Source organism: Neomonachus schauinslandi, chromosome X (genome assembly GCF_002201575.2).
Source record: "Neomonachus schauinslandi chromosome X, ASM220157v2, whole genome shotgun sequence".
In the NCBI taxonomy this organism is placed as follows: domain Eukaryota; kingdom Metazoa; phylum Chordata; class Mammalia; order Carnivora; family Phocidae; genus Neomonachus; species Neomonachus schauinslandi.
Window position 1 is genome coordinate 88,126,743 of NC_058419.1, and position 14,205 is coordinate 88,140,947.

Below are 14,205 nucleotides of genomic sequence, written 5' to 3' on the forward strand. Positions count from 1 at the left end.
AAAAAAAAAAAAAAAAAAAAAAAAAAGAAAGAAAGGAAGAAAGGAAGAACGGAAGAAAGGAAGAAAGGAAGAAAGAAAGTTACCAGATAGGCCTGAAGTCAGGAAGACCAGTTAGGAGGAAATGCCATTACCGTAGTTAGGAAGCCATGAGAGCCTGACCTGGGGTGGTGACTGGGGAGGGCTTAGAATAACAAGATGTTGAGGAGATAGAGGTTTTATTTGGTGGCTCATTGGCTACAAGGGTGAGGGAGAGAGAGAAGGAGAACCTGATTTGGGTCAGAGGTCAGAGTGCAGAGGGCAGGTCCTCTTGGTGAGTTGCTGCAAAGAGGCAGCATTTCCGCTGTCCAGGATGGCTCTTGCTCTCCACATCAAGGAAGTGTCTTTGACAAGGTTCTAGAAGCAGAACCTGAGACAGGGATTTCTTGGGCGAGGGATTTCTTGGGCGAGGGTTCTCAGGAGAATGAGAGGGAGGGAAGACGGATGGAACAGGGGAAAATGTGAAGAAAAGTGGTGGTCTCACCTGGAGACTGGCGTCAGCTGGATCCCACAAGGAGCTTTGCAGCTTGACTGCACCACACAGTCGCACCTTGAGGCAGAGGGGGCCTGCCTTTCGTGCTTCCCAGCCAGTCAGTTGTCAGCTTTGGGGTAAGGTGTCACCTTCCTTGCCAGATGGCTCCATTTGGCCAAGAGCAATTCTCTGGAGAAAAGAGAGGCTGTGAGCTTTCAGCCACCACCATTCCTAGCAGCTAGGGAACAGGGGTACTGGCCTGGGAAAGGGGATTTGGATGAGGCAGCACCAGTGTTCATTATAAGGGTCAGGGTTATGATCAGTGTGTTCAACACCTTTCACAAGTCAGGGAACCATGGCAACTGCACTTCTGCTCGGTATGCTTCTGATCATCATAGAATATTTCTTTAGGTTGCAGGCTCTGATAAAAACTGTGTTTAGAAGTTCATCTTGTCTTCTTAAAGGATCTTAGAGTATGGCATTGTGCACATGCAGACGGCTGAAATGTAGGCTGGCGGTGAGTCTGTGGAGCCTTTTGGCTTGCTGACAAGAAGAGAGAGAAAGAGAGGGAGGGAGAAAGCATCCATAGAACAGACAGCACACAAAGATATGCATTACGTCATATTTACTGAAGAACTTTCCTCCTCATAATTTATGTGCCTCTCAAAAGACCCAGCAAGGGCTATTTATTTCATCTCTAGCTCTGTGATCTGTTCCATGCACACTGGGTTTGATTGAGATTAGACAAATCACTGTTTTCTTTGAAACGGGAAACGTCTGAAGCAATCTCTGAACATGGTGCATGATAAATTTAACTTTTCGCATAGGTACTGTTTCCTTCTTTAAAGTCAATAGAAATGATTAAACAAGAATAACTCATAATTCAAAATAAATACGTACACACATACCAAATCTGTAGATGAATGGTTAGGGTGCCTGCCACCAGAAATCTCCCACTTCCCTTTTATTATTAGAAGCAAACACAAAACTGAATCAACACCATCAAGGGTTTGCCCACTTGGAAAGGATATTGCATTCCAGAGAGGTCCAAAGGTTACACTACTCATGACGATTGTATATTGTTTTCTCTCAAGTTCATGGGAAAATAGTAGTTGTTATTTTCTGCCTCCATGCCAGCTTTTCTGCACTCAGAGTCCTTCTAGAAGGGAGAAGCACCCTTGTTTTGTGCATTTTGTAAATGACGCTCTTTGGCCACTCTTCAGGAAGCCATCCTACTGGACTGAGCTTGTCTGTTTATCGTCATGGTTCTACTTTATTCTGTTATAGCCATCTAAGACATCCTCAGGTTCAGAAGGAGAGAAGATACTCATGAAAACCACTCACAGACAATCACCATTTCCATACTGGACAGATAGCCGTATAAGAATGAGCTGCCGGCAACCTCTTCGACCTCAGCCGTAGCAACTTCTTCCTAGACACATTGCCAAAGGCAAGGGAAGCAAGGGCAAAAATGAACTACTGGGACTTTATCAAGAGAAAAAGCTTCTGCACAGCGAAGGAAACAGTCCACAAAACCAAAAGACAACTGACAGAATGGGAAAAGATATTTGCAAATGATATATCAGATAAAGGGCTAGTATCCAAAATCTATAAACTACTTATCAAACTCAACACCCAAAGAACAAATAATCCAATCAAGAAATGGGTAGAAGACATGAACAGACATTTCTGCAAAGAAGACATCCAAATGGCCAACAGACACACGAAAAAGTGTTCAGCATCGCTCGGCATCAGGGAAATCCAAATCAAAACCTCAATGAGATACCACTTCACACCAGTCAGAATGGCTAAAATTAACAAGTCAGAAAACGACAGATGTTGGTGGGGATGTGGAGAAAGGGGGACCCTCTTACACTGTTGGTGGGAATGCAAGCTGGTGCAACCACTCTGGAAAACAGTATGGAGGTTCCTCAAAAAGTTGAAAAGAGAGCTACTGTACGACCCAGCAATTGCACTACTGGGTATTTACCCTAAAGATACAAATGTAGTGATCCGAAGGGGCACGTGCACCCCAATGTTTATAACAGCAATGTCCACAATAGCTAAACTATGGAAAGAGCCAAGATATCCATCAACAGATGAATGGATAAAGAAGATGTGGTATATATATACAATGGAATATTATGCAGCCATCAAAAAACCCCCGAAATCTTGCCATTTGCAATGACATGGATGGAACTAGAGGGTATTATGCTAAGTGAAATAAGTCAATCAGAGAAAGACAAGTATCATATGATCTCACTGATATGAGGAATTCTTAATCTCAGGAAACAAACTGAGGGTTGCTGGAGTGGTGGGGGTGGGAGGGATGGGGTGGCTGAGTGATAGACATTGGGGAGGGAATGTGCTATGGTGAGTGCTGTGAATTATGTAAGACTGATGAATCACAAACCTGTACCTCTGAAACAAATAATACATTATATGTAATAAAAAAAATAAAAAGAAGAAGATAATAGGAAGGGAAAAATGAAGGGGGAGAATCAGAGGGGGAGACAAAACATGCGAGACTATGGACTCTGAGAAACAAACTGAGGGTTCTAGAGGGGAGGGGGATGGGGGGATGGGTTAGCCTGGTGATGGGTATTAAAGAGGGCACGTACTGAATGGAGCACTGGGTGTTATATGCAAACAATGAATCATGGAACACTACATCAAAAACTAATGATGTAATGTATGGTGACTAACATAACATAATAAAATAAAATTAAAAAAGAAAAATGAGCTGCCGGAGGGCAGAGGTTATGTTTTGACCAGATGACAATAAATAAATGGTTTCCAAATATGTGTTAGATGTCTTTGCATTGGGAGTGAGCTAATTGAGTCCTAAAGATTAAATGCTAGTGGGGTTTCTCACTTTTGTCAAGATTAATGCTCAAGATGAACATGTTCTGTATTTATTTATTTATTTATTTATTTATTTTAAATATTTTATTTATTCATTTGAGAGACAGAGAATGAGAGAGAGAGAGAGAGTGTACAACATGGGGGGAGGGTCAGAGAGAGAAGCAGACTCCCTGCCGAGCAGGGAGCCCCATGCAGGACCCAATCCCGGGACTCCAGGATCATGACCCGAGCTGAAGGTGGCTGCCCCACCGACTGAGCCACCCAGGCGCCCTGTTCTGTATATATTTAAAATGAGAAAACCTCGGGGGTGCCCGGGTGGCTCAGTGGGTTAAGCGTCTGCCTTCAGCTCAGGTCATGATTCCAGAGTCCCAGGATTGAGTTCCATGTCGTTCTCCATGCTCAGTGGGGAGTCTGCTTCTCCCTCTGCCTCTTCCCCTCTCATTCTCTCTCTCTCTCGCTCGCTCACTGTCTCTCTCTCAAAGAAATAAAATCTTTAAAAAAATGAAAAACACTCAACTTTTCTCATCTGATGTATGATGAAAAGAGGGAGATTCAAGAAACCCTGACTTGTAGTGGCAGGAGATTTTGGGCAAGCCTTTGAGACTCAGTTTCTGGATCTCTAGAGTGATAATATTTGTTAGACCTGTCACCCAGCATTGCTCCTTACATCTAAGGAGATATAAATGGAACGGAACTTTGTAAACTCCTGAGTGATGTTCACATACTGGAAACTAGGGGACATTAAAGTATTATACACTTAAAATGTCTTCTTTTATTCCATGACATAGGAAATATATACTCATAACAAAAATATAGGAAAATTTTTAAAAGGGAAAAACAGTTATAGGATTTAATAGGTTATTAGTTATCATTGGGGGTTGAATGGGAGCCCTCCAAAAGAGACATGTGAGTTTTAGCCCCCCCACCGCCCCCAGCCCCAGTACTTGTGAACATTACCTTCTTTGGAAAGAGGGTCTTTGCAGATATGATTAAGTTACGGATCTTGAGATGAGAGCATCCTGGATTAACTGGGTAGGCCCTAAATCCAAAAAGAAGTGCCCTTATTAGAAGAGGAGAAACACAGAGGACAAATGTGGAGGAAGGCCATGTGAAAATAGAAACAGAGATTGGAGTGATGTGTCCACAGCCAAGGAATGCCAAGGAATGCTGGCGGCCAACCAGAGGCTGGAAGAGGCAAGGAAGGAGTCTTCTCCTGACACCTTCATTTCAGACTCCTGGCCTCCAGAACTGTGAAAGAACACATTTCTTTTTTCTTTTTTGGGGGGTGGGGGGCGCGGAGCAGAGGGAAAGAGAGAGAATCTTTTTTGTTTGTTTGTTTGTTTTGAGAGAGAGAATCTTAAGCAGGCTCCACACCCAGCACAAAGCTCGGGGCTCGATCCCAGGACCCAGAGATCATGACCTGAGCAAAAATGAAGAGTCGGAAGCTTAACTGACTGAGCCCCCCAGGTGCCCCAAGAGAGAATACATTTCTATTGTCATAAGCCACCTAGTTTGCGGTAATTTGTTATGGGCATCCTCCAAAACTAACAGAGATGCTCACCATAAAGAAAGCCCAATGAATTTCCTCAGGTCAGAGAATGGGCAGAGTTTTGAAAAGACAAGGGAAGCCTGGGGTTGGCAATCTTCAGTGCATGCCTTATCTTGTATTAAGGAAAGACTTTTGGCATGGAATTAAGCAGGTGAGCAATTCCTCTTAAAGTGGAACATGGGGATAAAAGAAGAAAGGGATTAGGAATGGAAACAAGGGATAGAGGGCAAAAAACACCTAATCGATCCAGAATGTAGACCTCCTTTGGCTCACACTTCGTCTGTTCTTTATTTTTTGACTCTACATTTAGTTGTGTTTAGACATTTTTAAAATTTAGATTCAATTAGCCAACATAGAGTACATCAGCAGCTGTGTTTAAACATTTTAATAAAAGATTTTAACATAATAAAAAAAGAGATTGATTTTTATCAAGCCAAGTTGGAAAAATTTCATTGTTTAATCTGGGTGAGTCTTGGCAAAGGAAGTCTTTGGCTAACTGAGCAACTTTAATGGGGTACCTGGCACCTGAAGCTTAACCACTTGGAGCCCAAATTTATAATATGGATTTTCCATGTCCTGGGACCCACCTCTTCCCCAGAAGGTGATTTAAAAGAAGTCCTGCCCAAGGCAGAAGTCACCTTAATTTAAAGTCTGCCTGGTTCCTATCTTGTCAATCCCCAGCCCCCTTAATTTTCTTCTTTTCTACTCACTTGGTACATTTCTATAGTTGTTTGGTTGTTAAAAAGAATAATAAGCACCAGTTACCTCTAGGCATTTATGATTTCGCAGATATTGTTTGATTCTTGTGATGATCTTGGGAAGTACCTATTACCATCCTTGTTTTATACATGAGGAAACCAAGGAGCTATGATAACATTGAAAGTAGTTTGGTAAGTGGGAGTCAAGTAGATTTCTGGCTCCATATTCAGAAATAAGCTGTATGACATTGTTTTATTTTGTTTTGTTTTAAACTGTATCCAGCCTTACTAAAGATACTTTTCAGGGCACATGGGTGCTGCAGTCAGTTGAGAGTCTGACTCTTGGTTTTGGCTCAGGTCGTGATCTCAGGGTCATGAGATCAAGCCCCACATCGGGCTCCCTGCTCAGTGCTGAGTCTGCTTGAGATTCTCTCTCTCCCTCTGTCAGTCCTGCTCGTGCTTTTTTTTTTCTCTCTCTCTAAAATAAATAAATAAATCTTTAAAAAAATAAAGATACTTTATATAAACAATCACAGTATTTCAGGCAGGACATGGGTAGACAATTGTTAACTATAACTATACAACAACTTTCAAACTCCCTTCTTCAATGGGCTATCAAAACCAGAAAGCCACTATAAAACCCAGTGAAGTCTTCATTTGACCCTCTGAACAGGGAAAGTTTAGAGTGAGGGTTGACAGTTGACATTTAGCATGTTGTTTAACAACTTTTCACAAGCTGACCCTGACTTTCTGGAAATGAAATGAAGATGGCAGAATTACCAACCCGAAGATCCACAAGCTACAGAAGGAACTCTTTTGAGGGATGTCATCTCCATGGTGACACTGTAAGGTCCAGATTGCCGGACATACTGGGAACCACGTCTTGGGGTCAGGTTCCAACAGGTCTCTGGGTTTAAGGCAGTCAAGTCTATGTTGAAGGCAGAGAGGGAGGAGAGGACATAAACAATGAGTTTTAGTCTTTCCACACCACCAAGGCATTTTTGCCAAGGTGGCTCAGTGTGTCAACATCAAGGAATTCCTCCTCTTGGAAACCAAGAGGAAGTTTCTCAAAACTAGAAGGGAAAGGTTTTTTTCCCCTTGTTTTTTTTTTTTTTTTTAAGATTTTATTTATTTATCTGAAAGAGAGTGATCGAGAGAGCAGAGCAGGGGTAGGGGCAGGGGCAGAGGGAGAGGAAGCAGACTCTTTGCTGAGCAGGGAGCCCGATGCGGGGCTCGATCCCAGGACCCTGGGATCATGGCCCGAGCTGAAGGCAGACGCTTCACCGACTGAGCCACCCAGGTGTCCCAGTGTTTTTCCCCTTTTATCAATCTAGCTTCGGAGATACTCTGTTAGTGACAATATGCCCCTCCCCCAAAACAGCAGTGAAACACTGTGTGTGTTAACACAGCTTAAAAAAAAAAAAAAAGTAAGACAAAATTCTGCGTTTTTATAAAACTTGATTAAAAAAATAGTGTTTCAGGGGCGCCTGGGTGGCTCAGTCGTTAAGCGTCTGCCTTCAGCTCAGGTCACGATCCCAGGGTCCCGGGATCGAGCCCCGCATGGGGCTCCCTGCTCCGCGGGAAGCCTGCTTCTCCCTCTCCCGCTCCCCCTGCTTGTGTTCCCTCTCTCGCTGTGTCTCTCTCTGTCAAACAAAGAAATAAAAGCTTTTAAAAAAATAGTGTTTCAAACTGTGCGGTCACCAGAAGCACACAGTTATCAAAAATGCACATGCTTCACTTGGCATGTCCAGCACCTTCAACTTCCTGTGCCTGGTCTGTTGGGGCATCTCGGCTTTCTTCGGTGTTACTCCCACCCTTGCCAGCACCAGCTTTCCTCCTTTTGCCCTTTGGGTACCTTCTTTCCCTTCTTGGCTTTTTAGGCTTGGGCTCTGGCTTTGGAGGAGCAGGATTAGCAGATACCCTTGCAGATCTTCTCTGTGGCTCAGGCTTCACCTTGGCTTTTTCTCCTTTAGCATCCCCTTCAACCTTTCTCTTGGGCATGGTGGCCACGGCGGCGGGACGTAGGCGAGGGACGCTGGGATGCAGTGATGCATGGGCTTTGGCTGGTCCAGGGGTCATTCTCGCCTTTTCTTCACACTGCTTGTAAGCTGTGTGACCTGGGCCAGATAAGGCACCCTAAGCCTCAGTGCTCTCATAGGTAAAATGGGATACTACTCCATTTTCTTGTGTTCTAAGGAGTGCTTTATTTTTCTTATTTTTTTAAGGATTTTATTTATTTACTTGTCAGAGAGAAAGAGAAAGCACAAGCAGGGAGAGTGGCAGGTAGAGCGAGAAGCAGACTCCCCGCTGAGCAAAGATCCCAATGCAGGACTGGATCCCAGGACCCCGGGATCATAACCTGAGATGAAGGCAGACGTTTAACTGACTGAGCCTCCCAGGCGTCCCTATGAAGTTGCTATTAACCTGATGACGTCTTCTCATTGACAGCATTTGATAATTGAGAGATTGAGTCATTCCCTTCCAGGTTCTTATAAAGATTAAAGATTGTGTATGTAAGTGCTTGATACAGAGTCAGAGCTCAAGAAATGTTATTACATTTCAGTAACTTGGTCATAGGCTGTATTAGTAGTGAGTAAGAAAGCCAAGATTGGAACCAAGTTTGTAACCATAGTTACGGAGCTCCTTCTCTATTAGCCTTAAATTCTAGCCCCAAATAGTGAGGGAACTAGCTCATTATATTTGCTGTGAGTCGGTCCCCCATGTCATGGCCCAGACTCCTTGATTCTTGTAATTCTGTCTGCTCTTCCTAATTCCTACTATGTTCACCAGGTATAAATCATGTCAAACCCATCATTTTAAAATTGAAATTGTAATCCTTAAATCAATGCACACAAGACTTTTATAACTGTTATTTGTTACATTAAGTTGTTATGTTATCTTTTGGAGACTGAGCTTCTGGGATAATAGGAATGAGGTGAAGCATCAAATAGGCTAATAGGCAAATAGAAAGATAAATCTTAAAATTGTTGAAATGAAGTGAAGTCTTTAGCCGGCTCCAATGCTTTCTGCTTTGTGCTTCTCCTCTTTCTCCCAGAGGGAATCAACGATCCCTCACTGTATTAGTGATTGGTGTCAGTGCTCCCCTAACCACTGGAAGTGACTCTGAGCTGGGGAGGGGAGTGTGGCCAAGGATCTCAACCACAAAGTTGGTGTAGTGGATGATGATGATGATGATTGATGATAATGATGCTTTTCCTGCCCAGCATCCAATCCTTCTCCTTTTCCATTGCAGAAACTCTGTCCTCCCTCCATCCCTGTGATTTGTTGGAGGTAGGATTCATCCTCGGTGTGGTTGAGAAACCTGGGCCAGGACAATCAGCACATTTTATCCCTTTGGCCACAATATTTGGTTCAGGGATGAGTAAATCACTGAACATTTTTTGCTTAATCTAGTGTGAGTTTTAACTTTGTAATACTTTCAATGGAAAAAGTCCATCTTCACTAATATAATTGGAAATAAAGACCAGTTGGCAACTGGGGACACCCCTAATAGCCACAGGCTTACGTGGGAACTAAACCCTTAACGAGGAGTTGATGAGAATAGTTTTTCAGGGTCCCCTGGCACCATCAAGGAAGAGGCTTGCTCTGACGGACCAACCCCGGTGTAAAATCAGCCAGGCAGATATTTTCACTAGCCCTGAAGTTATCCTCATACCACAAATCAATAACCTTTTTTAAATCACACAGTTCCCTCTTCTTGAATTTCGTGTTTGTCAACTAATCATTTGGACTTAATTTAGCCTTTTTTCTCTGGGAAGGGAGTACATACAGCAGGTGAACCCGTACTGTGGGAAGTGTTCGGTAGGTAGTGCAAATAAATAAACTCATGGGTCTCGTTTGTAAGCAAACCTCCTGTGAATTCGATTATCATGAGTCAGTCCAATTAGCGAGCTCAACCTCAGATAATTTAACACATTTGAATTTCTGAACCTGCCAATTTGAAAATCATCACATCCCAAACAGAAATGATTAGTGGCAAGTAAAGAATCACCTTAAAGATGAGCTAAAAATACCAAATCTTTAAATTACCTATTTGTTGTTTTCTCGTGAGGGTGGAGTGGAGTTCGTGTTCTTTGAAATCTATTTCACTCATCTAAGAGCCTGGATGCATCGCATTGGCAGTCAGTGAGGGTTTGGGGGCTGATGGACTTGCCTGCTTTTTCCCAAGACCTCAGCCACCAGACTTCACGATCCTTTGTGTGGTTGCTTAGATGTTAGCTATGAGAAGCTATGACAGCCCTGGTCAGATGTTCTAAAATGTTACTTGACAAAGTGATTCAGTCTTTCAGAAAGTTTATATCCATGACTTTTGTCTAGAACAGTGAAGTTCTAGAGCAAGGGGTGGAAAAATCGAATGTCCAATTTATTTTACAATATGGCTTCCTGCAGCATCTTCAGATAAAGAATGACATTTAGAGAAGATTTCTCTTCATTAAGAAGACTTGATATTCCTATGTGAATTGCAAATATTAAACTATTAATAGACTTGCTAGGATTTTTGTTTGTTAAGTACAACAAATGCTGAATATCTGCTATGTACATGGCATGGGTTAAGTAAATGTTCTTTTTTACACAATCTAAGTGAAAGATACTGTCAACTAATTTCCTAATCATTTCATAAGCCAGATAAAGGTACTTACCATAAAGGTTGTAATGTTTTTTAAATGTCAGAGCAGTAACTGAACAATTATAAGAGTTAGGGCACATTTTATTATTAATTTGTCACTCTTACTGTGACATTAACTTCCTTCCTCCAAATTGCTCATTTGACATTTTTCCAATCCAGACTGTGTTAGGAGCTTCACAATGGACATTGACTTACTTTTCTTCTTCCTTTTTTACAATGTATTTTTTTTAAAAAAAAACCAACTTCCTTGTCATGAAAAAAATTTCAAATGACATAAAAGCAAATGTTCCCTTTTATTCATACCCAATCTTACCCCCTTTCCAGAAGTTAACTGTTTATTGTCTCTACTTCCAGCCACTTCTGTATGCATTTATGAAAAAATATGTGCATAGATCAGTATATGGTTTTATTTTTGGTGTGTGTGTTTGTAAATTGGATCATAGTGTATATATTGCTTTGCAACTTGCCTTTTTCACTTAATGGGGATATTATGGATCTCTTCGTACCAGTACATGTAGATTTATTCATACAATCGTTCAACAAATATCTATTGAGCACTACTGTGGATTTTATTTTTTTATGTTTTTAAAAGATTTTATTTATTTATTTGAGAGAGAGAGCGAGAGAGAGAGAGAGCACAGAGGGAGAGGAAGAAGCAGGCTCCCCGCTGAGCAGGGAGCCCGATGCGGGGCTCGATCCCAGTACCCTGAGATCATGACCTGAGCTGAAGGCAGATGCTTAATGGACTGAGCCACCCAGGTGCCCCTACTGTGGATTTTATTTTTGTTCAGCAAATATTCCCTCTTCTTTCCCCAGCTTCTCGGGGGAGGAGTATATTTCCCTATCCCACTGATGTGGAGCTTGCTCATATGACTTGCATAGGCCAATGGAATATGGTTGGTGGAAGTGACAGTGCACCAGATCCTACCAGAAGCTTTTAGAGGCATTGCAAGTTCTGTTAGCCTTTTTGGGCTCCTGCTGAAAGAATAGTATGTCCCCCATGTTCTTCAGCCTGGTCCCTGCTACAGGAAGACACATGAGCAGACCTGAACCCGACCCACAGCCTGGAATGGAGTTGTTATAGGTGACTATAGAACGGTGAGCAATAAATAAACATTTGTTGCTCTAAGCCATTGGGATATTGGGATTTTTGTGACTCAGCATGATCATAGCAAAGCTGACCAATACAAATACTTGCTATTTGCCAGGCATTGTTCTAGATGCTGGGAAAGCAACAAAAATCCCTGTCTGCGTGGATTTTACATTGAAAATCAGGATAGTACTCCATGGAACAGTTGTACCGTAGTAAAGTATTCTCTCTTTTTCAGCCTCAGAGGCCTTTTGTAGAAAATGCTTAACATGCAATGTCTGTGTGTCTTCAAATCTTCTGCCCCCTCCATCCCTTCCTTCCTATTACTACTGCCATCTGTTCACTTTTCCCCTCTTCATCTTCTACCTTGACTGTGGAAAAACCCATTGGTTCTCCTCTTAGTTCTGCCCACCCTCAGATGTCCCATGCGTTATGACAGATGCGACTTCTATCCATGACCTTGCCTCATGCAAAATGCAGTGACCCCTTTTCCTTCTTTACAAAATGCAAAGTCTGGCTTTCACTGTCTACCCGCTCTCAGCTTTCCAACTTCATCCTTTCCTTAGTCCTGCATTCTCATGTCTTGCCAGATCAGCCTGCTTGCTGCCCAGAGCACACTTCCTCTAGTGAACTTCACCCAGAATTTTCCTTTCAGGACCAAGTTACTCACTCCCCCAGCTGCTGGGAGTGTTGGTGGATGCTGGCTTTCATATGAGTCCCTCTCTGAGGATTGCTCTTGGATGGAGAGGACCACCTCACACAAGATTCACATTCCCTTCCCAGGGACAGCCTACATCCAATGACTGGTTCAAAGGGGGTCTATAAAGATCTATCCCCCTTGTCTCAAGGCAACTCTGAAAAGTCATTCCAGCTTCAGAACAATTCATGAAATTGGCTAAGGCCTTTTTTGTGACTGTATAGTAGCCCAACACCCTCCTTTGCTTAATCCTATTTCCCTCACTCCCCCACAGGGGTTGATCTCAATGACTCCATAATACATTTTCTGAATGCTAAACTCTATCTCAGAGTCTGCTTCCTGGGGAAAGTGACATAAAACACAACCTGTAGGTCCTTAGGCCTCCTTTCCCATACCTTGGGACCCTTGGCCATGCTGTTTCTTCCACCCAGAACACCCCTCCTCTAATCTGCTGGTTAAAACTCTACCCATACTTCATGGCCTCCCCCAAACATCACCCATTCCTTAAATTTATCCCTGATTCTTCAACCCAGAAGTCCTTGCTCTCCCTTCAAACCCCCCATCAGCAATATTCTTTTCATGCTTCTGTTATGATGCTATGGGGGCTGGCAGGTTGTAAGGGAAGAGCTTGGACTTTGGAGTCTAGCAGACTGGTACTCCTCCCCTGACTAGTCAGGTGACCATGGACTCCTCAGTTTTTCTCATCAATAAAATAAGAAAAAAAAAAGGCTACTTTGTAGGATTAATAAGAGCATTAAGTGACACAACACAGGTAAAACACGCAGATAGTGCATAAGAGGTGCCCAAGTTCAAGATCCTGCCAACACTCCTTTCTTCTTCCCTTTATTATATCTTGTATCTTTGTTGATTACACCAGTCATTTGTGGACTTGTCTCATTTGCTGATAGGCTTGGTAAGGACTGGAATATGTCTTCTTATTTTTGTATTCACGCACTGCTTAGCACAAAGAGCTCAATAAATGTCGTTGAACTGAATGCCACTTCTGGGCAAAATCTTCTAGTTTGCTTTTGGAACCAAGAATTTCTATGTTGTAGCCCATAATTCATAAATTTGTCACACAAGGGAGTCCAGAATGTCTATTTATGGGATCTCAGTAGGAACTGTACCCCAGCAGTACTAAAGTGCTCCATGCCTTTGTTCGTGCTGCCTCTCTTTTTAGAATGTTCTTCCCCTCCTTTGTTGGGTTAACTTCCACTCATCTCAGAACGGGGTGCCTGGGTGGCTCAGTCATTTAAGCATCTGCCTTTGGCTCAGGTCATGATCCCAGGGTCCTGGGATTGAGTTCCGCATTGGGCTCAGCGGGGAGTCTGCTTCTCCCTCTGCCCTCTCCCCCTGCTTGTGCTCTCTCTCTCTCTCTATCAAATAAATAAATACAATTTTAAAAAATAAAATAAAATAGGGATACCTGGGTGGCTCAGTCGGTTAAGCATCTGCCTTCAGCTCAGGTAATGATCCCGGGTCCTGGGATCGAGCACCCCCTCGGACTCCCTGCTCAGCAGAAAGCCTGCTTCTCCCTCTGGGCCTCATCCCACTCATGCTCTCTCTCTCACTCGCTCGCTCTCTCTCAAATAAATAAAATCTTAAAATAAAATAAAACAAAAACTAAATAAACTTGCAATAAATAGGTCACTTAAATCTTTGGAGTCCCTTTTCATCTGACTGGCTGGCTGTTTTGCAAAATGAGCAGATATATAATGCTTTTCTGGCCTGCTGTTTCCCAACTAGCAGGTTGGGACACTTTGGTGGGTCATGAAGGTGTTCTTAATGTGTCACAATATCCTTGATTTCCTCATTCTCTGTTACCAATTTCTGACTGGCAGGGTAGGATTAGTGGTATTGGGGTAGAAAGAGGAGGTGGGACAACACTAGAGGCCACATGTTTGGGGTGGGGGTGTCTAGAGAGCCAGATCAACAAAGGGCTGGACAGGATGCGGCAGGAGGATGCAGCAGAAGGCAGCCCACCCTGCCTCATCTCTGTGTCCTGTTTTACACAAGGTTGATGAACAGAGAGATTTTAAGTGACTGCAAATGAAAATGTGCCCCGTAGGTGCCCATGCAAAGGGCACTCACATCTTCCAACTCTCATGATTGCAAATGATGGAGGCTCACCTGGCACCACATTAGGCAAA

At 43.0% G+C, this 14,205-nt stretch overlaps 1 protein-coding gene across 1 annotated transcript; it reads right to left on the minus strand.

The window, feature by feature from the left end:
- Positions 1-7,354: 7,354 nt before the first annotated feature.
- On the minus strand, positions 7,355-7,621 carry LOC110573421 (non-histone chromosomal protein HMG-17-like). Its single transcript, XM_044911820.1, has one exon. The coding sequence runs from the start codon at positions 7,619-7,621 to the stop codon at positions 7,355-7,357; it is 267 nt and encodes an 88-aa protein (XP_044767755.1).
- Between the last annotated feature and the right edge of the window lie 6,584 nt (positions 7,622-14,205).

Excerpts from the sequence above, each read along its gene's own strand:
- LOC110573421 (XM_044911820.1), bottom strand. The coding sequence starts at position 7,621 with ATGCCCAAGAGAAAGGTTGAAGGGGATGCTAAAGGAGAAAAAGCCAAG.